This window comes from Eleginops maclovinus, chromosome 20 (assembly GCF_036324505.1).
Source record: "Eleginops maclovinus isolate JMC-PN-2008 ecotype Puerto Natales chromosome 20, JC_Emac_rtc_rv5, whole genome shotgun sequence".
Lineage (NCBI taxonomy): Eukaryota > Metazoa > Chordata > Actinopteri > Perciformes > Eleginopidae > Eleginops > Eleginops maclovinus.
The window spans coordinates 31,508,942-31,536,497 of record NC_086368.1 but is presented as its reverse complement, the minus strand read 5'-3'; the positions used below and the strand labels follow the sequence as shown (position 1 = coordinate 31,536,497).

The window sequence follows — 27,556 nt, the reverse complement described above, 5'->3', positions numbered from 1 at the left end:
CTCGTTGTCTAACCGTCTATTGGAAATTTGAAGACTCACATTGATCCTCCTCACATCTCAATCAGACTCAGATCAATCCTCCATTAATCTCTGTCAGCACTCAACATCCAGCCACATCTCAGGAACACATCCATCATGGCAAATGAAACTCTGTCGTGAATTATCACACAGCTGCTTACGTCCAATCCATACTCTGAGGGATCGATGACAATGATCTGCATGTGAGGAGGACAGATGGAGATGCAGTGTTTTTACAGTGGACCGGTCGTCCCTCAGCAGTCCGGATTGGCAGCGGGCCCTCTGCTGGGGTTTAACCTCTGAATGTCTGCAGAGTCAGGCAAGTCAAGGCTCAGAGAGCTGCAGAGAGAGACCAAACCTCCATCAGTTCTTTCTGTGAACGGCTGAATACATGACCCCCCCCCCCCCCCCCCCCGCTTTCTGGGCAAAAACACTCACTGTCATGTGACTGGAGTTAAGTACAGATGCTGAGGATTTCACTTAGCACATCAAATAATAGGAGGCTTCCTGAGAGAAGAGGAGTATTGGACAAGGGTTGGAGCAGAGCATTTGACAGGTTGGGACAAGAACTCCCAACTGAACCAGGTAGTGAACTCAGAAAGAGGAATGAAGAAGGTGAATCTGTTTTATCGTACCAGTTTGTTTTATTATGACAATGCACACTCGATAAGCAAAAAGCCTTGGCATCCTGCATAAACCAGCGACATCATGAAACACGAGTCGGGGGTGTCGGACGGCGCCTTACATTATTATTGCAAAGGGTCACTTTCTGATGAAATCATTAGCAAACATAAGGACATAAAAATAAACTTTGTGATTACATAAAATATGGGTCATTCCATCTTTGTATAGTGGGGGGGATACATGTCGATATGCAAACACACACAGTAAAATAAAACACTTGAAATATGTGACCCTTGTCAAAAAAAAAAGTACATAACTGAATCATAGTTTAACTTCTAGGCTAAGATTTGACAAATCACCAAAGACTAATCATTCATTGTATTTAATAATCAAACAGTTTGAGGCTGTATCAAAAACTTTGTAAAAAATGTGACGGATATCGACCGTTTTTAGGAGAGCCAATTTCTGGACAGGTCTTTCCTCCTGAACCTCTGAGACTCCGACATGTCGAAGAGTGTTGTGGAACAAACACCTCCTCTGACCGGGAGACGAACTGCCTCGCTAAGTAAAAAAATAATTATCCCTGGACCAAAATAAACTGAAGGGGTCCTTTTCCTTTTTGGCTCCTGTGTTTGTAGAAAAGGCATGGCATTTCACTTCTACTGTGAAACTCAGGCTGCCTCCAAACCGAAGTGTCATTGTGTTAATCCGCATACAGTTTTACATTTTCCAAACTCAGCCTGTACAAGTTATTAGATGAATCTCTTTCTTGATAAAAAAACAGTAGTTTATTAATAGTTTATTAACCCCACCTAGTTTCCTTGTTAGAAGTGCTGAGGGGATAAAGACATCTTAGAGGCAGGTAATATCTCCTCTAACGGACAGCAGTTAATCTATATTTATATGAAACAGGAAAAAGACATCCTGCGGGTTATTTCAGTGAGACAGTCCTTTTTCTTCCACCACCAAAAATAGAACACAATCTATCTTCCAGATATACAGTGAATTTGAAACCAATAAACAAACAAATTATTCATTACTAATCTCTAAATTGTTTTTAGGCTACCTTGTTATTCTCCTCTGTAGACCTTGTGAATAAGGATAGAAACAGACACCTACTGTTAAAAGGCAAACCGTATTGAATCTGAATCCTCACTCACTCACTCACTCACTCACTCACTCACTCACTCACTCACTCACTCACTCACTCACTCACTCACTCACTCACTCACTCACTCACTCACACACTCACACACTCACTCACTCACTCACTCACTCACTCACTCACTCACTCACTCACTCACTCACGTGTGGTCTGCAGGCTGTTGTGAGATCCGTGTGATTTTGTTATTCAGATATTAAAAACCCGGGTTGATGCCTGCAGGACTGATGGCAGATTCCTGTCTTCTCATATTATTAAACAGCAAGACAGAGAAGACTTGTTAGCAAACACTTCAGTCCAGAAGAAAAGATAATAACCTCAGGGTAATGAAACTGAATAAAATCCGGTATTTAAAAACAACTAAATTAATGCTGGGATGGGAGAGCACCGCTCCCAATCGCCGCTCCTGACCGAAGAGTCAGTCCCGAAGACGACGGGTCGAGAATTTGTTTGTCTTTAGGCCACTGTAGTAGCTGGTCTACCACTGCATCAGTAGTCCTTCCCAGCTGATTCAACCAATCCCATCTTCTACTGTTAAACCCCACCCACCTCATGACCCCCCCTCCCAAACCAAACTCCCCTGTAGCTGTTTTGTACTTTAGCACCTCTTGTCATCTCTCCCTGTAAAAGTCCAGACAGACAAACACCAAAATAGAAACCGTCACAGTTCCTCAGGTGTCCTCTCCCTCCACCCAGCAGGGGGAGGGTGGAACAACTCTTAAGGGGGTACGTAGGGGGGTGGAGATCTGTAGGGGGTCATGTTCTTGGGACGGGAGCCCTTGCCATCCATGGGAGTGGTGAAGGGAGGTGGTGGCTGGTAGGGAGGTGCGTTGGGGTCCTCGTCCCGCAGGGCGGTGTACTCCCCCAGCAGCTCCTGGTTCAGTGGGGTGGTCTCTGGCGTGGCCATGTTGGGGTACTCCGGGGGGGGCAGAGGGGGTTTCTCTTCCTGCAGTATCAGGGGCATACTGGAAGAGGGAGGAGGTTTAGAGTCATCGAGTTCATCAGCGAAGATGATGGGCACGCCTTTCTTGATGAAGGTGGCCTGATCCTCGATGGTCAGCTTGCCCTTCCTCTTCTTCCTGTAGCAGATCATGGCAATGATGCCTGCGATCAACAGGATGGCTGCCACCACCACAGCGGGGATGACGGTATGCAGATACACGTCATCGGTGCTCTGCCGACCTGTTCCCAGAGCCGGAGTGACCGCTGGAGGTTCTGGGATATTGATCTCTCCGGGTGGGATGAAGGTGAAAGTCCTGCAACTCGCCCGTCCCTTCACCTGGACATCTAGAGGTCTGAACTCAGGATTCATTGATCTGTTGAGCATTTCGGAAGGTTTCCCGTCAGCACTGGCCAGCGCCCTGCTCAGGATGGCTATCTGCTCCTTTGGACAGGGGTTCAGCGGGAGGCTGGTGTTGGTCCACTCCACCACGATGGACCCTTTGGTGATGTTTCGGAGACTGACTGTGCTGCTGTTGCGGTCTCCCAATGCATTGGCCAGCTTCTTGACCAGGAGGATCTTCTTGTGGATGTCGTTTATTATTGAACTGGGCTCACCTTCGAAACGGGCCGTGAAGATCACAGGGGATTTATCGTTGACGGGCCAGCGGTTCACGCGAACCTCAAACGCATCAATAGCATTCAGGCCACCTTTGTCCGTTGCCTGCATGAAATACTCGTGTTTTCCCACATGCTGGGCATCTGGCAGACCGTACAGGAGTTGGCTGGTGGTGTTGAACTGGATCCAAGAGGTCTCTCCAACCACCTCATTGTGGTTCTGTCTCAGAGTTAAACGCAGCTTGTCAGTTGTCCCGTCCTCTTTGTCAAAGAATGTATCCGACGGGATCTTGACCTCGAAGTAGGTTCCCACCAAAGCGTTTACCTGGTCGATGGGGTTGCGCAGGACGGGCTTCTCGTTGGTTGGCTCTTGGATAAGGACTCCGGGGGAGGGTGTGGTGCGCCTCGAAGGCTTCGCTGTGGTGGTCTTTGGCTCCCTGGGCACGGGTGAGGTTTTGATTTTCTTGGGTTTCTTGGTGGTTCTTCTCGTAGGTGTGGGATGGGTAGGAGTCGCCTCCACGTACGTAGGCCTGGTCATGGTGGGCTGTATAGAGAGGGAGCTGGTAGTCTCCATAACCCTTGTTGGTTGAGGGGGTAACAGTGTTGGTGTATGGGCGATGGATTGAAGGACTTTAATGGTAGGCTTGCCTGGTAGGGGGACAGGGCCTCTTACAGGGGGGGTGGAGCTTTCGGTTGGGGCAGCAATAGAGGGCGAAGAGAGGGTTGGGATGATCCTCACCGGAGGCTCCACCAGCGTGGTCGGAGGAAGCACCACCAGAACAGGGGTTGGGGTGTTGTTTAGCTGGCGCCTCACCCGTTTAGGGACGTGGGGCTTCTTGTTGGCGATGTGCCACCCCACCACCGGATAGCCCAGCCTGGCCGACATAGTGCCCTCCTTCGCCGGACCCTGGACGCTGTTGATATTTGGGACTGAGCTCTGGTCCAGTGAGCAGCCTAGCTTCCAGGAAAGCAGGGCGCCATTCTCCACCACCTGTAGAGGCATTGAGACATTAGTTAGTCTATAATCTTTCCACTAACATTATAACAAGACAACGGCAATGACCTTACATATCCAACCCCGGGGCTTGTTTTGAGGTCTACCAGGACATTGCCATTATTAAAAAAGAGTGGCTTGATTTATTTGTGATTTCTGTAACTTCTTGTATCTTAATCCTAATTGCTCTTCAATCAAACAAATGCCCAATATATTTTGATGGCTAATATGATCAGCATCCATTCTCTAGTACCATTGGCTCACCTTTTTGGCGTTCCCGGGCCCAGCCATGAAGGCGGACATGTCGAACAGCCGGTTGTTGACCACAGGCAGGATCTTCATCTGCTGCAGCCCGACCCCGGAGAAGCTCCTCATGTCGTCCAGCAGCTCCACCCTCTGTACAGAGCTCATCTTGGTCAGATCAGCATCCAGGATCACCGTCAGCACCGTCACTGGCTCCTCATTGCTACACATGAACGGCTGCACGTCCTCAGTGGAAGCCTGGTTGGAGGCCAGCTGAGCCGAATCTGCATCCAGATGGTCTTCAGGGTGCACCTCGATGGAAAACACCTCAGCGGAAAAGGAGGATTTGGTGTGGTTTGAGATGGAGACGGAGATATAATGGACACCTTTCTCCTCCTCCAGAGGTAGACCCTGCAGGAGTCTGCTGCTGGAGTCCCAGTGCAGCCAGTTGGGGAGGGAGTCCTTCCCCATCTCTGCGATCTGAGGAGAAACAACACAGCGTTAGATACAGGGTCCATCAAACAGAGCTGCAGTAAAGACACATTTCTGTGGACGAGCACAGAAGTTAGCGGGGGCTGTGCTTTTGTTGGTATTAACATTGAATGATGATGTCATCTGGATTCATCTTTAATCCCCGTCAGTTTGTATTTCTCTGCTGTTGTTCAAATGTGTTTTACCTTGCCTGTTATTGATGCAAGTTGTGCTTTATTCTGAAATGTTTGACAGGAAGTGAAGGGGAACACAGATGCAGAATTAAAGGGTTTGAAGCATGCTTTAAATTAAATGAGCAGGATTTACGGTCTACACTGAGCTACTCCACACACACACACACACACACACACACACACACACACACACACACACACACACACACACACACACACACACACACACACACACACACACACACACACACACACACACACACACACACACACACACACACACACACACACACACACACACACACACACACACACACACACACACACTCTCTCCTGGACAAAACTTTTGATGTAACAAAACCATTTCCCAATGTTGGATATAAAAATGTGTATTTGATGTCACATCTTTGACTGTGTAGGACTGCGGTCCATCTGCAGTAACTTCTCATGGAGATTCAAGTGGTTTTATTATTGATCTGTGGAAGTTGAGAATCGATTGCAAAGCCCGAATAATAACAATCTTTATTCATCTGTTTATTTTTCTTGTTGCCTCCTTACCTCATATTCAGTGTCTTTCTCCTCTTCCTTTGTATCCCTGCTCTCATCTTTATTCCTTATGTCATTATTAAATCTCACAGTCTTTTGAATTGGAGGATTAAAGCTCATTCTGAGATGCAGATATGGAAGATGCTGTTATGCTGGGCAACGATCAAAAAATAAGCTGTTGTCCAAACTTCTTCACAACTAGGTAATGGTAAACTATAGACTATCTTTAAACTGCCGTCAACCTCTAGAAACAGAAAGAGTGTTGACAGTGTCTCAACCCACTGCCTCCTGACATGGCACTACAGATTAAATCACAAAGAGATGGTGAAGGACAAGTGAGTGTGCAGGCATTAAATCTCACCACAGCCGTCTTAATTACGCTGTAAATCACTAAAGTCCTGAAAGCACCAGGAGGAGGAGAGAGGAGAGGAGATAGGTGACTCCTAATGTCATCTTTCAGCTGCTCAGGATAGGAAGTTTCTCAGGATTACAACAGAGTGAATCAACTGGGACACATGGAGGGAAGTGTGGATTCTATGTGGAGACAAGTCTAAACAGTGTAGAAATACTGGATATCTCTTCTATTAACAACTCCAGGCTCCACAGAGCTACCGAGTGATGCTCTCTATCCCTGACTGTGAAAACACAAAGCCTGTTTTTATTCCCTCCATCAACCCAGCCCAGAGTGTGTAGCTTCCTGACTCCAGAACATGAAAAATATATCAAATCATCCAAAATGTCAGAAAAATGTTTCATATCTCTTCCTGGCACCGGGCTCTAGCGTCCTGAAGGTTATCAGGAGCTCAACAGAGACAACACACACCGCCAACACACACCTCAGCGTCCGTACAACACACACACACCACAGGTAAGGGGAGCGCTGCACTGCAGCTGGGGGAACCCTGCATGTTGTCAGAGTTATTTACAGAGGGTTTGTGGGAGATTTAAAGGTGTTGGAAAGGGCGACTGAGGGTGAAGACATAACAAAGAGAAGACAGCTGGCTTTCACAGAGCCGGAGGAGAACCTTGAGAGCTCCAGTTTAATGCCTTGCTCAAATCCCGCATTTCCACCAACCTGGAGCCAGAGCCGGAGCTGGAGCCGGAGCTGGAGCCGATAAAGATCTGGTTTTTCGTGTTTCCACCGCAGCGGCGCCGGCTTTAAGCGCCGAAAAACCGGATCTTTCTGGCCCCACTCGGCTGCCCGGCAAGATCCAAGATCCAATACGAACCAATACGTCATGCTAACTTCGGAGGGGGGAGACTAACCTGAGCATTAACAGTTCATGGAGTACAGCGAGTACAAGTTGTAACAGCAGTATCTCTGAGCACAGGGACTACAGCGCGACCACACACTGATACACACACACTTTATAAAGTCCGGCAGCACTAACCGGGTCAGTGTGGTGCTTTTTATTCACCGTACTTTAATCACTGTTCCGTTAGTGAGCATTGGGAAGAGCAGGCAGACGTTCTCCTGTGTATTATTGCAGCTATGGGATGGAATCAGTACATGGGCTACACAGGCTGCCATCACAAGCAAAACCATAAGGAAAACTACGCCGGTAAAATGAGTAGAAAACGGCTTCTGCCACAACAGGATGTCAGAGCAGTGAAGGTAGTCAGAGGAGCTGTGCTGACATCACCTGTGTAAAGTGAGAGACACTTTCAGAACAGCGCTGTGAAGAAACAGCGTCAGCGATGGGGGGGGGGGGTTGAGCTCCACTCGACCTCTGAGCGGTGGAAACACGAGGGGTGTTACAGGCTAGAACCAGAGAAGCACCAGAAAAGCAAAAGATCGGATCTTGAACCGGATCCGGTTTGGTGGAAAAGGGGCAAAAGAGCCACAGTGCAGCACCTGAAAGTTTGAATTAGATCAATGTGAAGATGATGGATCCTTATGTTTTCAACAGGTCCGGTTTGCATTCACAGAGACAATGTGGGGGAAGTCATGTGATGTTCGTTCCTAGGGACAAGAGTCATCAGCTAGCTACACAGAAACGCTCAATCAACCCAATGAAATGTGGGGGCTTATTTTCAACACCAGGAAGCTGATATATGTATTTATTTAAGAAACTACATATATAACTTTCACTTGAATACTGCTGTTACTTCCCCCAAGTCACTTCTGTTACGTAGCCAAGATGACAGTCATTGAGTGTGAGAAGTGTGCAGCGTACCCGGTAATCAGAGTCATTTTAACAGACCAAGCATTCTGTAGGGGGCGCTGTTTCAGGTCTGCTGCAGCACACAGTGAGTTGTCAAGAGGACTGTAGGGAGCTTTGTTTCAGGTCTGCTGCAGCACACAGTGAACAGTGAAGAGGACTGTAGGGGGCGCTGTTTCAGGTCTGCTGCAGCACACAGTGAACAGTGAAGAGGACTGTAGGGGGCGCTGTTTCAGGTCTGCTGCAGCACACAGTGAACAGTGAAGAGGACTGTGGGGGGCGCTGTTTCAGGTCTGCTGCAGCACACAGTGAACAGTGAAGAGGACTGTAGGGGGCGCTGTTTCAGGTCTGCTGCAGCACACAGTGAACAGTGAAGAGGACTGTAGGGGGCGCTGTTTCAGGTCTGCTGCAGCACACAGTGAACAGTGAAGAGGACTGTAGGGGGCGCTGTTTCAGGTCTGCTGCAGCACACAGTGAACAGTGAAGAGGACTGTAGGGGGCGCTGTTTCAGGTCTGCTGCAGCACACAGTGAACAGTGAAGAGGACTGTAGGGGGCACTGTTTCGGGTCTGCTGCAGCACACAGTGAACAGTGAAGAGGACTGTAGGGGGCGCTGTTTCAGGTCTGCTGCAGCACACAGTGAACAGTGAAGAGGACTGTGGGGGGCGCTGTTTCAGGTCTGCTGCAGCACACAGTGAACAGTGAAGAGGACTGTAGGGGGCGCTGTTTCAGGTCTGCTGCAGCACACAGTGAACAGTGAAAAGGACTGTAGGGGGCGCTGTTTCAGGTCTGCTGCAGCACACAGTGAACAGTGAAGAGGACTGTGGGGGGCGCTGTTTCAGGTCTGCTGCAGCACACAGTGAACAGTGAAGAGGACTGTGGGGGGCGCTGTTTCAGGTCTGCTGCAGCACACAGTGAACAGTGAAGAGGACTGTAGGGGGCGCTGTTTCAGGTCTGCTGCAGCACACAGTGAACAGTGAAGAGGACTGTGGGGGGCGCTGTTTCAGGTCTGCTGCAGCACACAGTGAACAGTGAAGAGGACTGTGGGGGGCACTGTTTCAGGTCTGCTGCAGCACACAGTGAACAGTGAAGAGGACTGTGGGGGGCGCTGTTTCAGGTCTGCTGCAGCACACAGTGAACAGTGAAGAGGACTGTAGGGGGCGCTGTTTCAGGTCTGCTGCAGCACACAGTGAACAGTGAAGAGGACTGTGGGGGGCGCTGTTTCAGGTCTGCTGCAGCACACAGTGAACAGTGAAGAGGACTGTGGGGGGCGCTGTTTCAGGTCTGCTGCAGCACACAGTGAACAGTGAAGAGGACTGTGGGGGGCACTGTTTCAGGTCTGCTGCAGCACACAGTGAACAGTGAAGAGGACCGTGGGGGGGCGCTGTTTCAGGTCTGCTGCAGCACACAGTGAACAGTGAAGAGGACTGTAGGGGGCGCTGTTTCAGGTCTGCTGCAGCACACAGTGAACAGTGAAGAGGACTGTGGGGGGCGCTGTTTCAGGTCTGCTGCAGCACACAGTGAACAGTGAAGAGGACTGTAGGGGGCACTGTTTCAGGTCTGCTGCAGCACACAGTGAACAGTGAAGAGGACTGTGGGGGGCACTGTTTCAGGTCTGCTGCAGCACACAGTGAACAGTGAAGAGGACTGTAGGGGGCACTGTTTCAGGTCTGCTGCAGCACACAGTGAACAGTGAAGAGGACTGTAGGGGGCGCTGTTTCAGGTCTGCTGCAGCACACAGTGAACAGTGAAGAGGACTGTAGGGGGCGCTGTTTCAGGTCTGCTGCAGCACACAGTGAACAGTGAAGAGGACTGTGGGGGGCGCTGTTTCAGGTCTGCTGCAGCACACAGTGAACAGTGAAGAGGACTGTAGGGGGCGCTGTTTCAGGTCTGCTGCAGCACACAGTGAACAGTGAAGAGGACTGTGGGGGGCGCTGTTTCAGGTCTGCTGCAGCACACAGTGAACAGTGAAGAGGACTGTAGGGGGCGCTGTTTCAGGTCTGCTGCAGCACACAGTGAACAGTGAAGAGGACTGTGGGGGGCGCTGTTTCAGGTCTGCTGCAGCACACAGTGAACAGTGAAGAGGACTGTAGGGGGCGCTGTTTCAGGTCTGCTGCAGCACACAGTGAACAGTGAAGAGGACTGTAGGGGGCACTGTTTCAGGTCTGCTGCAGCACACAGTGAACAGTGAAGAGGACTGTAGGGGGCGCTGTTTCAGGTCTGCTGCAGCACACAGTGAACAGTGAAGAGGACTGTAGGGGGCGCTGTTTCAGGTCTGCTGCAGCACACAGTGAACAGTGAAGAGGACTGTGGGGGGCGCTGTTTCAGGTCTGCTGCAGCACACAGTGAACAGTGAAGAGGACTGTGGGGGGCACTGTTTCAGGTCTGCTGCAGCACACAGTGAACAGTGAAGAGGACTGTGGGGGGCGCTGTTTCAGGTCTGCTGCAGCACACAGTGAACAGTGAAGAGGACTGTAGGGGGCGCTGTTTCAGGTCTGCTGCAGCACACAGTGAACAGTGAAGAGGACTGTGGGGGGCGCTGTTTCAGGTCTGCTGCAGCACACAGTGAACAGTGAAGAGGACTGTGGGGGGCACTGTTTCAGGTCTGCTGCAGCACACAGTGAACAGTGAAGAGGACCGTGGGGGGCGCTGTTTCAGGTCTGCTGCAGCACACAGTGAACAGTGAAGAGGACTGTAGGGGGCGCTGTTTCAGGTCTGCTGCAGCACACAGTGAACAGTGAAGAGGACTGTGGGGGGCGCTGTTTCAGGTCTGCTGCAGCACACAGTGAACAGTGAAGAGGACTGTAGGGGGCGCTGTTTCAGGTCTGCTGCAGCACACAGTGAACAGTGAAGAGGACTGTGGGGGGCGCTGTTTCAGGTCTGCTGCAGCACACAGTGAACAGTGAAGAGGACTGTAGGGGGCGCTGTTTCAGGTCTGCTGCAGCACACAGTGAACAGTGAAGAGGACTGTAGGGGGCGCTGTTTCAGGTCTGCTGCAGCACACAGTGAACAGTGAAGAGGACTGTAGGGGGCGCTGTTTCAGGTCTGCTGCAGCACACAGTGAACAGTGAAGAGGACTGTAGGGGGCGCTGTTTCAGGTCTGCTGCAGCACACAGTGAACAGTGAAGAGGACTGTAGGGGGCGCTGTTTCAGGTCTGCTGCAGCACACAGTGAACAGTGAAGAGGACTGTGGGGGGCGCTGTTTCAGGATTAATTAAACCGCAGAGTTCATTCCTGGTCCAAGACCCTCAGAGAGCGTCTGTTTACGAGTCCAACGCTGGTATTAGCTAACTTCCTAATCTCTTGCAGAGACCAGTTCAGAGTGAAACAGCTTGTGAGGAGCTCGCCAATGTCTTTAAGCACCGTGGTACTGTTGATGGTATTAAAGCAGCACAGATAAGAGCCTTCTGATTGGTTCACAGTGAGAATCTCTGATGTGTGTGAAGGAGTCTCAACATGCCCCCTCCTCCCTTTTTATCCGACTTAAAAGACAGTTAATTAAAATGAATAAATGATAATCTCATCAGCGTTGGGGTATGTTTGATCATCTGTCTCAGTGACACATGTTGACAGCAGAGCGTGACCATCAGCTGTGTGTGTGTGTGTGTGTGTGTGTGTGTGTGTGTGTGTGTGTGTGTGTGTGTGTGTGTGTGTGTGTGTGTGTGTGTGTGTGTGTGTGAGCAAAGGGCATGAAACACTGAGACATCTCAGAACTCTACGAGAGTCAAAGTGGCATGTACACCATTCAGAGAAGTTTAGTGTGTGTGTGTGTGTGTGTGTGTGTGTGTGTGTGTGTGTGTGTGTGTGTGTTTACAATCTGACAGTTTACTCCATCATAATGCTCCGTGTTCATCCCGGCCTAAAACGTCTCCATTGGACTCATTTGTTTACTTCAAGAACATAGTGGCATCTCGATGTAACACTTGCGCGCCTATTGGCCAGCGCTCCAACACATTGTATGTTATAGGCTAAGGGAATCTCTAAGCAGTTGACCAATCACAGTGGTGTTGTGAGGACCAGGGGTGAAATGAATCTCAGTGATGTGAAGGAAAACAAAATAAAACGATGGAGGGAAAGGAGAGGAAGAGCCCAGGGGTTAGAGAGAGAGGGTGATGAGAGAGAGAGAGGGGTGAGGAGAGAGAGAGAGACAGAGAGAGAGAGAGAGGGGTGAGGAGAGAGAAAAGAGAGAGAGAGAGAGGGTAAGGAGAGACAGGGTGAGGAGATAGAGAGAGGGTGAGGAGAGACAGAGAGAGAGAGAGAGCGAGAGAGAGAGAGAGGGTGAGGAGAGACAGGGTGAGGAGATAGAGAGAGGGTGAGGAGAGTGAGCTGCTGGCAGAGTGGAGAGTTTCCAGTGGAAAATATGAGGCGAGACAAGGGAGGAACAGAAGGGAGGACGTCAGACTGTTATTGGGTAGAAACAGTTTCAGTCCAGCGATGAGGAGGAGCAGGAAGGGCCATGTTGATGATAACAATCACAGAGATGAGATTGACCTAAATATCTGCCGTTGTTATAAGAACTACACTGTATTAATGACTCCTCCACTTATAACCTACAGAAAACACGCTTCCTGTTACACTACAAACTGAAATAATGATTCAACTGGAGTTTGAGACTTTCCTGGATAGAAATGCAGTATCGAGGAAATGTAAAACAGTGAAACGTTTCATTTGTGGAACGGTGAACTGGAATACGTTTCATCTCCTCGGACAGAAACACTGAATGTTCAAACTAAATGAAAGGAAAGAAATGTTCTTAAACCTGGAGCGATGAAAGGTTTTGTTGCCAAAACCTTTGAATGTTATGAAATTATTGTTGAAGGCTTTTAAAAATGTATTTTCCAGAGGAGCTACTCTCCAGTTCCAGAGTTTCCTCTTCAATATTCAACGGCAAAACAGTTCACTGTTCTCACACACATCCTCTCTATATATATCTGATTATAAGAGGGAGAAGCAGCAAGGAATCATTACAACGTTAGTGACCACACACACACACACACACACACACACACACACACACACATACACATACACATACACATACACATACACATACACATACACATACACATACACATACACACACACACACACACACACACACACACACACACACACACACACACACACACACACACACACACACCTTTGTAGCGCTGAGTTGCCCACAATTGGATTTGCTGTACATGTGTGTGTGCTGTTTATCTTAAAACAAGTGATGATTCCATCCCATAATATGTTATGAAATCAAGAGCAACAGCAGATCAGTGCAGAATCACACACATACTCTATAATACTACTCTAACATACTCTATAATACTACTCTAACATACTCTATACTAATACTCTAACATACTCTATAATACTACTCTAACATACTCTATAATACTACTCTAACATACTCTATAATACTACTCTAACATACTCTATAATACTACTCTAACATACTATATAATACTACTCTAACATACTCTATAATACTCTATAATCATACTCTAACATACTCTATAATACTACTCTAACATACTCTATAATACTACTCTAACATACTCTATAATACTACTCTAACATACTCTATAATACTACTCTAACATACTCTATAATACTACTCTAACATACTCTATAATACTACTCTAACATACTCTATAATACTACTCTAACATACTCTATAATACTACTCTAACATACTCTATAATACTACTCTAACATACTCTATAATACTACTCTAACATACTCTATAATACTACTCTAACATACTATATAATACTACTCTAACATACTATATAATACTACTCTAACATACTATATAATACTACTCTAACATACTCTATAATACTACTCTAACATATTCTATAATACTACTCTAACATACTATATAATACTACTCTAACATACTCTATAATACTACTCTAACATACTCTATAATACTACTCTAACATACTCTATAATACTACTCTAACATACTCTATAATACTACTCTAACATACTATATAATACTACTCTAACATACTATATAATACTGCTCTAACATACTATATAATACTACTCTAACATACTATATAATACTGCTCTAACATACTCTATAATACTACTCTAACATACTCTATAATACTACTCTAACATACTCTATAATACTACTCTAACATACTATATAATACTACTCCAACATACTCTATAATACTACTCTAACATACTCTATAATCATACTCTAACATACTCTATAATACTACTCCAACATACTCTATAATACTACTCTAACATACTCTATAATACTACTCTAACATACTCTATAATACTACTCTAACATACTCTATAATACTACTCTAACATACTCTATAATACTACTCTAACATACTATATAATACTACTCTAACATACTATATAATACTGCTCTAACATACTATATAATACTACTCTAACATACTCTATAATAATACTCTGTTATAATACCCTATAATATCTCTCTTTAACACCCTGCAGATCCTCCTCCTGATGCTGCCTCGTTCCTCCCCAGGTCAGCAGTTATCTTTTCTCTTTCAGGCTCCGTGAATAAAACATTAGCTATCTTTATCCGGCAAACGAGCTGTAGCACCGACACATGAAATGTTAAACATAACGCCCAGCCATAACGAGGCGTTATGAAAAGGAGGAAGAAGAAGAGGAAGAGGAAGAGAGGAGGTTAGGTAGGTAGACATATAGACTTTGACATCACTCATTCGTTTGTGGTTTAAAGACTTAAAGCATTTGCCGCTTTAACGTGTATTTCACTCTGAATGGGATCCTCATTTACTTAATGAACATCATGCTGTGTTGAGGTAGGGATCTTTGCTCATAGAATTCCATTCAATCTGAGGTAATACATCAAGACAGAAGCAGGAAGATCTTCTCATGGGCTTCTATCCAAACTGATGTCCTTTCTTTTTCTTGCCAGAGAAAATGCCGATTTAAGGCACTTTCTACAAAATGTCAAAACTCTGCTTGCTGTAAAAGGTTTTTAAACAATCCGCCCAGACTTCCTACACACACAGGCTTTCATTGGAAAAGTATTAGAGATACGTCAAAACCGGGTAGAAAACCTGCTCAACTCTGACAGAGTTACCACCTCTGAATTAGACGATCAACACACTGACTATAGTCTGGCCTATTAAGGATATCCTACCCAGTGTCCTGAATCTAAATATACCCTGTAACCTTCACACACACACACACACTCTCTCACACACTCTCTCACACACTCACAGACACACACACACACACACACACACACACACACACACACACACACACACACACACACACACACACACACACACACACACACACACACACACACACACACACACACACACACACACACACACACACACACACACACACACACACACACACACACACACACACACACACACCCCTAATATAGCTATGCTTTCTAAGCCTGTAAAACCAATGGAAGCAGTCCGCGCCCCTTTGGGTGAAAACCAAGAATGCAGTCCCAGAGCAACAACAGGACAGACCATAATAACCTCAGGATGCTTTTCTACATAATGACAACAACGTAAACTCATACTCTGTTTTTGTAAGTCACGAGACGATGTGTTCAGGGGGCAGACGGACAGGGGCTGTAGGCAGTGATGATGTGTGCTAAAGGTCAGAAGGAAAAGACTCCCTGAAATCCAAGCCGCACATGAAGGCATCAACGTGACCAACAGGACACAGGAAATGTTTCCCGGAGAAGCAAACAGCCGGAGCTGAGAAACTCTAAACCAGGATGAATGAATTCAGAGGAGCGTGTCATTTTGGACGTATGATTCAGAAAGGCTCGCCCGCTGTACGTTTAATTACATAGCAACAGGGAAGCAAGGCCGCATGCCCACAGCCTGGTGACTCATATGTTCTGTTCTGTGTGTGTGTGTGTGTGTGTGTGTGTGTGTGTGTGTGTGTGTGTGTGTGTGTGTGTGTGTGTGTGTGTGTGTGTGTGTGAGAGTGAGAGTGCGTGCGTGCGTGGGTGTGGGCGCGTGTGTGCGTGCGTGTGTGTGTGGGGGGTGTGAGTGCGTGTGTGTGTGTGTGTGCAACCTTATCTCCAGTTTTCACTGCTACCCTGCCAGCTAACAGCAATGTAGCTACAGGGAAACATGAGCGTGAGCTTCAGAGGCAGACGAGCAACAGAAACATGTTCACCATAAAGTCAGAGTCTACAGAACCTTACAGAGCAGAGTCTACAGAACCATAAAGAGAAGAACCATAAAGAGAAGAACCATAAAGTAAGAGTCTACAGAACCTTACAGAGCAAAAGTCTACAGAACCATAAAGAGAAAAACCATGAAGAGAAGAACCATAAAGTAAGAGTCTACAGAACCTTACAGAGCAAAGTCTACAGAACCATAAAGAGAAAAACCATGAAGAGAAGAACCATAAAGTCAGAGTCTACAGAACCTTACAGAGCAAAGTCTACAGAACCATAAAGAGAAAAACCATAAAGAGAAGAACCATAAGAGAAGAACCATAAAGTCAGAGACTACAGAACCTTACAGAGCAAAGTCTACAGAACCATAAAGAGAAAAACCATGAAGAGAAGAACCATAAAGTCAGAGTCTACAGAACCTTACAGAGCAAAGTCTACAGAACCATAAAGAGAAAAACCATGAAGAGAAGAACCATAAAGTCAGAGTCTACAGAACCTTACAGAGCAAAGTCTACAGAACCATAAAGAGAAAACCATAAAGAGAAGAACCATAAAGTCAGAGACTACAGAACCTTACAGAGCAAAGTCTACAGAACCATAAAGAGAAGAACCATAAAGTCAGAGTCTACAGAACCTTACAGAGCAAAGTCTACAGAACCATAAAGAGAAGAACCATAAAGTCAGAGTCTACAGAACCTTACAGAGCACAGTCTACAGAACCATAAAGAGAAGAACCATAAAGTCAGAGACTACAGAACCTTACAGAGCAGAGTCTACAGAACATAAAGAGAAGAACCATAAAGAGAAGAACCATAAAGTCAGAGACTACAGAACCTTACAGAGCAAAGTCTACAGAACCATAAAGAGAATAACCATAAAGTCAGAGACTACAGAACCTTACAGAGCAAAGTCTACAGAACCATAAAGAGAAGAACCATAAAGAGAAGAACCATAAAGTCAGATCCTACAGAACCTTACAGAGCAAAGTCTACAGAACCATAAAGAGAAGAACCATAAAGTCAGAGACTACAGAACCTTACAGAGCAAAGTCTACAGAACCATAAAGAGAAGAACCATAAAGTCAGAGACTACAGAACCTTACAGAGCAAAGTCTACAGAACCATAAAGAGAAGAACCATAAAGTCAGAGACTACAGAACCTTACAGAGCAAAGTCTACAGAACCATAAAGAGAAGAACCATAAAGTAAGAGTCTACAGAACCTTACAGAGCAAAGTCTACAGAACCATAAAGAGAAGAACCATAAAGAGAAGAACCATAAAGTAAGAGTCTACAGAACCTTACAGAGCAAAGTCTACAGAACCATAAAGAGAAGAACCATAAAGTCAGAGACTACAGAACCTTACAGAGCAAAGTCTACAGAACCATAAAGAGAAAAACCATGAAGAGAAGAACCATAAAGTCAGAGTCTACAGAACCTTACAGAGCAAAGTCTACAGAACCATAAAGAGAAGAACCATAAAGTCAGAGTCTACAGAACCTTACAGAGCAAAGTCTACAGAACCATAAAGAGAAGAACCATAAAGTCAGAGTCTACAGAACCTTACAGAGCACAGTCTACAGAACCATAAAGAGAAGAACCATAAAGTCAGAGACTACAGAACCTTACAGAGCAGAGTCTACAGAACCATAAAGAGAAGAACCATAAAGAGAAGAACCATAAAGTCAGAGACTACAGAACCTTACAGAGCAGAGTCTACAGAACCATAAAGAGAATAACCATAAAGTCAGAGACTACAGAACCTTACAGAGCAAAGTCTACAGAACCATAAAGAGAAGAACCATAAAGAGAAGAACCATAAAGTCAGAGTCTACAGAACCTTACAGAGCAAAGTCTACAGAACCATAAAGAGAAGAACCATAAAGTCAGAGTCTACAGAACCTTACAGAGCAAAGTCTACAGAACCATAAAGAGAAGAACCATAAAGTCAGAGACTACAGAACCTTACAGAGCAGAGTCTACAGAACCATAAAGAGAAGAACCATAAAGAGAAGAACCATAAAGTCAGAGACTACAGAACCTTACAGAGCAGAGTCTACAGAACCATAAAGAGAATAACCATAAAGTCAGAGACTACAGAACCTTACAGAGCAGAGTCTACAGAACCATAAAGAGAAGAACCATAAAGAGAAGAACCATAAAGTCAGAGACTACAAAACCTTACAGAGCAAAGTCTACAGAACCATAAAGAGAATAACCATAAAGTCAGAGTCTACAGAACCTTACAGAGCAGAGTCTACAGAACCATAAAGAGAAGAACCATAAAGAGAAGAACCATAAAGTCAGAGACTACAGAACCTTACAGAGCAAAGTCTACAGAACCATAAAGAGAATAACCATAAAGTCAGAGTCTACAGAACCTTACAGAGCAAAGTCTACAGAACCATAAAGAGAAGAACCATAAAGTCAGAGTCTACAGAACCTTACAGAGCAAAGTCTACAGAACCATAAAGAGAAGAACCATAAAGTCAGAGACTACAGAACCTTACAGAGCAGAATATACAGAACCATAAAGAGAAGAACCATAAAGAGAAGAACCATAAAGTCAGAGACTACAGAACCTTACAGAGCAAAGTCTACAGAACCATAAAGAGAAGAACCATAAAGTCAGAGACTACAGAACCTTACAGAGCAGAATATACAGAACCATAAAGAGAAGAACCATAAAGTCAGAGTCTACAGAACCTTACAGAGCAAAGTCTACAGAACCATAAAGAGAAGAACCATAAAGTCAGAGTCTACAGAACCTTACAGAGCAGAGTATACAGAACCATAAAGAGAAGAACCATAAAGAGAAGAACCATAAAGTCAGAGTCTACAGAACCTTATAGAGAAAAGTCTACAGAACCATAAAGAGAAAAACCATAAAGAGAAGAACCATAAAGTCAGAGTCTACAGAACCTTACAGAGCAAAGTCTACAGAACCATAAAGAGAAGAACCATAAAGTCAGAGTCTACAGAACCTTACAGAGCAGAGTATACAGAACCATAAAGAGAAGAACCATAAAGAGAAGAACCATAAAGTCAGAGTCTACAGAACCTTACAGAGCAAAGTCTACAGAACCATAAAGAGAAAAACCATAAAGAGAAGAACCATAAAGTCAGAGTCTACAGAACCTTACAGAGCAAAGTCTACAGAACCATAAAGAGAAAAACCATAAAGAGAAGAACCATAAAGTCAGAGTCTACAGAACCTTACAGAGCTGAGTCTACAGAACCATAAAGAGAAGAACCATAAAGTCAGAGTCTACAGAACCTTATAGAGAAAAGTCTACAGAACCATAAAGAGAAAAACCATAAAGAGAAGAACCATAAAGTCAGAGTCTACAGAACCTTACAGAGCGAAGTCTACAGAACCATAAAGAGAAAAACCATAAAGAGAAGAACCACAAAGTCAGAGTCTACAGAACCTTAGAGAGCTGAGTCTACAGAACCATAAAGAGAAGAACCATAAAGTCAGAGTCTACAGAACCTTACAGAGCAAAGTCTACAGAACCATAAAGAGAAGAACCATAAAGTCAGAGACTACAGAACCTTACAGAGCAAAGTCTACAGAACCATAAAGAGAAGAACCATAAAGAGAAGAACCATAAAGTCAGAGTCTACAGAACCTTACAGAGCAAAGTGTACAGAACCATAAAGAGAAGAACCATAAAGTCAGAGTCTACAGAACCTTACAGAGCAAAGTCTACAGAACCATAAAGAGAAGAACCATAAAGTCAGAGTCTACAGAACCTTACAGAGCACAGTCTACAGAACCATAAAGAGAAGAACCATAAAGTCAGAGACTACAGAACCTTACAGAGCAGAGTCTACAGAACCATAAAGAGAAGAACCATAAAGAGAAGAACCATAAAGTCAGAGACTACAGAACCTTACAGAGCAGAGTCTACAGAACCATAAAGAGAATAACCATAAAGTCAGAGACTACAGAACCTTACAGAGCAGAGTCTACAGAACCATAAAGAGAAGAACCATAAAGAGAAGAACCATAAAGTCAGAGACTACAAAACCTTACAGAGCAAAGTCTACAGAACCATAAAGAGAATAACCATAAAGTCAGAGTCTATAGAACCTTACAGAGCAGAGTCTACAGAACCATAAAGAGAAGAACCATAAAGAGAAGAACCATAAAGTCAGAGACTACAGAACCTTACAGAGCAAAGTCTACAGAACCATAAAGAGAATAACCATAAAGTCAGAGTCTACAGAACCTTACAGAGCAAAGTCTACAGAACCATAAAGAGAAGAACCATAAAGTCAGAGTCTACAGAACCTTACAGAGCAAAGTCTACAGAACCATAAAGAGAAGAACCATAAAGTCAGAGACTACAGAACCTTACAGAGCAGAATATACAGAACCATAAAGAGAAGAACCATAAAGAGAAGAACCATAAAGTCAGAGACTACAGAACCTTACAGAGCAAAGTCTACAGAACCATAAAGAGAAGAACCATAAAGTCAGAGACTACAGAACCTTACAGAGCAGAATATACAGAACCATAAAGAGAAGAACCATAAAGTCAGAGTCTACAGAACCTTACAGAGCAAAGTCTACAGAACCATAAAGAGAAGAACCATAAAGTCAGAGTCTACAGAACCTTACAGAGCAGAGTATACAGAACCATAAGAGAAGAACCATAAAGAGAAGAACCATAAAGTCAGAGTCTACAGAACCTTATAGAGAAAAGTCTACAGAACCATAAAGAGAAAAACCATAAAGAGAAGAACCATAAAGTCAGAGTCTACAGAACCTTACAGAGCAAAGTCTACAGAACCATAAAGAGAAGAACCATAAAGTCAGAGTCTACAGAACCTTACAGAGCAGAGTATACAGAACCATAAAGAGAAGAACCATAAAGAGAAGAACCATAAAGTCAGAGTCTACAGAACCTTACAGAGCAAAGTCTACAGAACCATAAAGAGAAAAACCATAAAGAGAAGAACCATAAAGTCAGAGTCTACAGAACCTTACAGAGCAAAGTCTACAGAACCATAAAGAGAAAAACCATAAAGAGAAGAACCATAAAGTCAGAGTCTACAGAACCTTACAGAGCTGAGTCTACAGAACCATAAAGAGAAGAACCATAAAGTCAGAGTCTACAGAACCTTATAGAGAAAAGTCTACAGAACCATAAAGAGAAAAACCATAAAGAGAAGAACCATAAAGTCAGAGTCTACAGAACCTTACAGAGCGAAGTCTACAGAACCATAAAGAGAAAAACCATAAAGAGAAGAACCACAAAGTCAGAGTCTACAGAACCTTAGAGAGCTGAGTCTACAGAACCATAAAGAGAAGAACCATAAAGTCAGAGTCTACAGAACCTTACAGAGCAAAGTCTACAGAACCATAAAGAGAAGAACCATAAAGTCAGAGACTACAGAACCTTACAGAGCAAAGTCTACAGAACCATAAAGAGAAGAACCATAAAGAGAAGAACCATAAAGTCAGAGACTACAGAACCTTACAGAGCAGAGTCTACAGAACCATAAAGAGAAGAACCATAAAGTCAGAGACTACAGAACCTTACAGAGCAGAGTCTACAGAACCATAAAAAGAAGAACCATAAAGTCAGAGCCTACAGAACCATAAAGAGAAGAACCATCAAGAGAAGGACCATAAAGTCAGAGACTACAGAACCTTACAGAGCAAAGTCTACAGAACCATAAAGAGAAGAACCATAAAGAGAAGAACCATAAAGTCAGAGTCTACAGAACCTTAGAGAGCTGAGTCTACAGAACCATAAAGAGAAGAACCATAAAGTCAGAGTCTACAGAACCTTACAGAGCAAAGTCTACAGAACCATAAAGAGAAGAACCATAAAGTCAGAGACTACAGAACCTTACAGAGCAAAGTCTACAGAACCATAAAGAGAAGAACCATAAAGAGAAGAACCATAAAGTCAGAGACTACAGAACCTTACAGAGCAGAGTCTACAGAACCATAAAGAGAAGAACCATAAAGTCAGAGACTACAGAACCTTACAGAGCAGAGTCTACAGAACCATAAAAAGAAGAACCATAAAGTCAGAGCCTACAGAACCATAAAGAGAAGAACCATCAAGAGAAGGACCATAAAGTCAGAGACTACAGAACCTTACAGAGCAAAGTCTACAGAACCATAAAGAGAAGAACCATAAAGAGAAGAACCATAAAGTCAGAGACTACAGAACCTTACAGAGCAGAGTCTACAGAACCATAAAGAGAAGAAGTCTGGAATGAAAAGAAAGGAAGCCGACGGAGATGGCTGCAGCCAATCAGCTGATCAGTTGCTAATTGTGCTAACGAGGCCGCAGACAGAGAGCCTTTAGAGTCACTTCAGGTAACACTGGCAGAGAGACATCCTCCTCTTCGTCACGCCTTCCTCTCCGACTCTCAGAGGGTTTAGGAGCATACTTTGAAACGGATCAGTTTAAAAACTGTCAAACAAGTTGGAGCTTCTCCTCAGAGAGAGTAGAAATCCTGACTGGATCAAAGAGAATAGCAGATCACTGGTTTATTAAAGAGTGACGTTCAGACCTGATGGTGTTAACATACACACCTCCATCCTGATACAAGCACCGAGTTAAATCACTCCATCAATATCACACATCTTCAATGCACGTCTGCTTCCCCTATGGCTGCCACTGCCTCTACACAACACAGCTGCACCAGACAACTACACAACACAGCTGCACAGCTTCACAACTACACAACACAGCTGCACAGCTTCACAACTACACAACACAGCTGCACAGCTTCACAACTACACAACACAGCTGCACCAGACAATTACACAACACAGCTGCACAGCTGCACAGCTTCACAACTACACAACACAGCTGCACAGCTTCACAACTACACAACACAGCTGCACAGCTACGCAACTACACAACACAGCTGCACAGCTACCCAACTACACAACACAGCTGCACAGCTTCACAACTACACAACACAGCTGCACAGCTACCCAACTACATAACACCGCTGCACAGCTTCACAACTACACAACACAGCTGCACAGCTTCACAACTACACAACACAGCTGCACAGCTACCCAACTACATAACACAGCTGCACAGCTACGCAACTACACAACACAGCTGCACAGCTTCACAACTACACAACACAGCTGCACAGCTACCCAACTACATAACACCGCTGCACAGCTACGCAACTACATAACACAGCTGCACAGCTACGCAACACAGCTGCACAGCTACGCAACTACACAACACAGCTGCACAGCTTCACAACTACACAACACAGCTGCACAGCTACGCAACTACATAACACAGCTGCACAGCTACGCAACTACACAACACAGCTGCACAGCTACGCAACTACACAACACAGCTGCACAGCTTCACAACTACACAACTACACAACACAGCTTCACAACTACACAACACAGCTGCACAGCTACGCAACTACACAACACAGCTGCACAGCTACGCAACTACACAACTACACAACACAGCTTCACAACTACACAACACAGCTGCACAGCTACGCAACTACACAACACAGCTGCACAGCTACGCAACTACACAACACAGCTGCACAGCTTCACAACTACACAACTACACAACACAGCTTCACATCTACACAACACAGCTGCACAGCTACGCAACTACATAACACAGCTGCACAGCTACGCAACTACACAACACAGCTGCACAGCTACGCAACTACACAACACAGCTGCACAGCTACGCAACTACACAACACAGCTGCACAGCTTCACAACTACACAACACAGCTGCACAGCTTCACAACTACACAACACAGCTGCACAGCTACGCAACTACACAACACAGCTGCACAACACAGCTGCATAACACAGCTGCACAGCTACACAACTACATAACACAGCTGCACAGCTTCACAACTACATAACACAGCTGCACAGCTTCACAACTACACAACTACACAACACAGCTTCACAACTACACAACACAGCTGCACAGCTTCACAACTACACAACACAGCTGCACAGCTACGCAACTACATAACACAGCTGCACAGCTACGCAACTACACAACACAGCTGCACAGCTACGCAACTACACAACACAGCTGCACAGCTTCACAACTACACAACTACACAACACAGCTTCACAACTACACAACACAGCTGCACAGCTTCACAACTACACAACACAGCTGCACAGCTACGCAACTACATAACACAGCTGCACAGCTACGCAACTACACAACACAGCTGCACAGCTACGCAACTACACAACACAGCTGCACAGCTACGCAACTACACAACACAGCTGCACAGCTTCACAACTACACAACACAGCTGCACAGCTTCACAACTACACAACACAGCTGCACAGCTACGCAACTACACAACACAGCTGCACAACACAGCTGCATAACACAGCTGCACAGCTACACAACTACATAACACAGCTGCACAGCTTCACAACTACATAACACAGCTACACAACTACATAACACAGCTGCACAACACAGCTGCACAGCTACACAACTACATAACACAGCCGCACAACACAGCTGCATAACACAGCTGCACAGCTACACAACTACATAACACAGCTGCATAACACAGCTGCACAGCTACACAACTACATAACACAGCTGCACAACACAGCTGCACAACACAGCTGCACAACACAGCTACAGAACACAGCTACACAACACAGCTACACAACACAGCTACACCACACAGCTACACACACACACACCACACACACACACACACACACACACACACACACACACACACACACACACACACACACACACACACACACACACACACACACACACACACACACACACTATCTTTACCTTATGTCAGAGTACCATTGAAGAGAGAGTCTGGCAGCCATAGTAACAGTGACAAGAGGATGCTGACTCACCTTGACGACATCCCCCAGGTAGACGTCCTCTATGTGGTTCGGCAGCGTCATGCTGAAGACCCGCCCCACCGCTGCTGAGGAGTCTGGGAAGGCGGTGGTGTGCTGGGTCTCCTGCTGGAAGTCGTGCAGCAGGGAGGAAGTCATGGACGCCTCCAGCTGCACCCCCCCCTCCACCAGCACGGCCACCTCCCCCGCAGAGAGCTCTCCCACCAGCATCAGCACCAGCAGCAGGGCTCCAGTCCTGGGGAGAGAGACCCCAGGTCTCACCCTGGGTCTCACCCCCACGCCTCCAGAACTCCACGAGGAATGCATTATACTCCAGTCAGTGATGCAGAAAAAAAACCTAATGTCTGAGTGGGAGGGGGGAGTTATGGGGGGGCATGCAGCACCCAACCCTTCTCTCAGATCTGCCTCGTGGTTTGTTGGGGGGAGATCTTCCCTCTTTTGTCTTCTGCTTTCCTCTGTTTTATTCTTCCTATTCCTCCCTTTGTCTCCCCCTTAGAGTGTTCTGGCTCCCATTGTGACGAGCAGATCTGTGGGGGAGAGAGAGAGACATTAGGGGAGGTAAGAGTTGGGGGGGTGGGGGGCTTCCCAGAACATAAAACAGCACTTTGACGTTTAGCGCTGATCACATACAGATCCAGACCTGGGACATGTTTGGACCCAGCAGCATGTAAACAACACAGTGTAGACAACAAGAAAACAGAAAGTATGTCTGAGGACCGCAGGGTTAGGGTTAGGGGTGGAGTAATCTGATTACTACTTCAAGAGAAGCGGAGGCTCCTTCACAATGAAAGTGTGGGGGGGGACTCAGATTATGCAACAAAGATAGAACAGTCAAAGGTTTTCTGGGAAGCTCTGATGAATGCATGCCTCCTCTATTGTGAGATGGGTCAGCCCGAGTGCGTGTGCGTGTGTGTGTGTGTGTGTGTGTGTGTGTGTGTGTGTGTGTGTGTGTGTGTGTGTGTGTGTGTGTGTGTGTGTGTGTGTGTGAGCGAGCGAGTGTTTAGGGGGGGTTTTGGGGGTAAAGAAACAGAAAGAGCGAATTAGTGTCCATTGTGGAGGACTGTACCCTGGGTCTGCTATTCACACAGTCTTTCATCCATGAGAGGGAGGGTGTGTGTGTGTGTGTGTGTGTGTGTGTGTGTGTGTGTGTGTGTGTGTGTGTGTGTGTGTAGTGAAAGAGATGGACAGAGGGAAAGAGGGAGTGTTTGCCCCCCCGCTGTGAGTGCATTTTTGCCCTGGAGCAGAAAGTGAAATCTCTGCAGCATCCCCCCCCCCCCCCAAACAACAACAGGACCCCCCAGGTAGGTTTTGAGCAGCTGTAAAGCCTCTTTGTTTTTGAGCCTCGCCTCCATCACCTTCAGATCAAACTTTTGTTTGTTGAAACGCCTGGTCTCTGAGAGTCAAGGCTCTCTCACCCGGTAACTCTCTCTGACCTTTCAGGATATTCTCCAGATTAATTTCCTGATCCGAGAGAACTGCTGTCCCACACCTCCACTCAGGACACACTGCCCCCCAAGCACCATCACATACTGCGTGGATAAACTGAGACACAGGGACTGAGAGAGCTCCCAGAGAGAGAGAGAGCTCCCATATGCCCCTTTTCCACCAAACCATGACCGGTTCAAGATCCGGTCCTTTGCTTCTCTGGTTCCAGTCTGTAGCACCGCTTGTGTTTCCACCGCTCAGAGGCCGAGTGGAGCTCAAGCGGAGCTGCGTCATTGCGTCATCGTTAACGTGCGCTCTGACTGATTCATGTTCACTGTCTGTCACACCAGCAGCTGATGCATACCCCCCCCCCCTCTCCTCCTCCTTGCTTTCTCCCCCCCCCAAGCCTGATGTCACCTCCTCTGTCATTAACCCAGAAACACAGCGGAGGGGGGTTGGGGGTGTCAAAGGGTCATATTCCTGGGGAAGTTCCCAGACTGACAGGTGACAGGCACGCATGCACACACACATACACACACATACACTCCATCGCTGTCTCCCTGAAGGTGATGTCTTTCTACGTCTCGTTGTGTCGGTAGCAGAGAGATGGAATTGATTAAATAATGGGGGGGGGGGACTTGAATTGGGTTCATTGATTCAGTGAGACAAACATAGAGCAGGAGACATCGGGGCACTCATCATCCTTCATTAGTGTCCAATGTCTCAGAGACTCATCTGATACGATTCCAGAGACAAGTATCCCTCTGGTCCTCTGGTCCTCTGGTCTTCAGGTCTTCTGTTCCTCTGGTCCTCTGGTCCACTTGTCCCCTGGTCATCTTGTCCTCTTGTCCTCTGGTCCCTTAGTCCCCTGTTCCTCTGGTCTTCTTGTCTTCTGGTCCCCTGGTCTTCCGGTCCTCCTGTCTTCTGGTCTTCTGGTCCTCTTGTCCTATAGTCCCCTGTTCCTTTTGCTCTTGTGTGTGTGTGTGTGTGTGTGTGTGTGTGTGTGTGTGTGTGTGTGTGTGTGTGTGTGTGTGTGTGTGTGTGTGTGTCTCAGATGATTCAGAGCTCATTATGGGCTGCT

General features: G+C 45.8%; 1 protein-coding gene across 1 annotated transcript; it reads right to left on the bottom strand.

Moving 5' to 3' along the window:
• Window positions 1–642: 642 nt before the first annotated feature.
• Window positions 643–25,572, bottom strand: dag1 (dystroglycan 1). Its single transcript, XM_063911748.1, has 3 exons — window positions 25,045–25,572; window positions 4,620–5,078; window positions 643–4,352 (listed from the first exon to the last, which is right to left on the bottom strand). Exons 1-3 carry the CDS (start codon window positions 25,354–25,356, stop codon window positions 2,523–2,525), a joined length of 2,601 nt encoding a protein of 866 aa, XP_063767818.1. The 5' UTR covers window positions 25,357–25,572; the 3' UTR covers window positions 643–2,522.
• Between the last annotated feature and the right edge of the window lie 1,984 nt (window positions 25,573–27,556).

Bases quoted from the DNA above. Each gene is read 5' to 3' on its own strand.
- dag1 (XM_063911748.1), bottom strand. From the start codon at position 25,356: ATGCATTCCTCGTGGAGTTCTGGAGGCGTGGGGGTGAGACCCAGGGTG. The intron at 5,079-25,044 runs GTGAGTCAGCAT...GTTTCTCCTCAG, and splicing joins ACCTGGGGGATGTCGTCAAG to ATCGCAGAGATGGGGAAGGA. The intron at 4,353-4,619 runs GTGAGCCAATGG...ATGCCTCTACAG, and splicing joins GGCCCGGGAACGCCAAAAAG to GTGGTGGAGAATGGCGCCCT.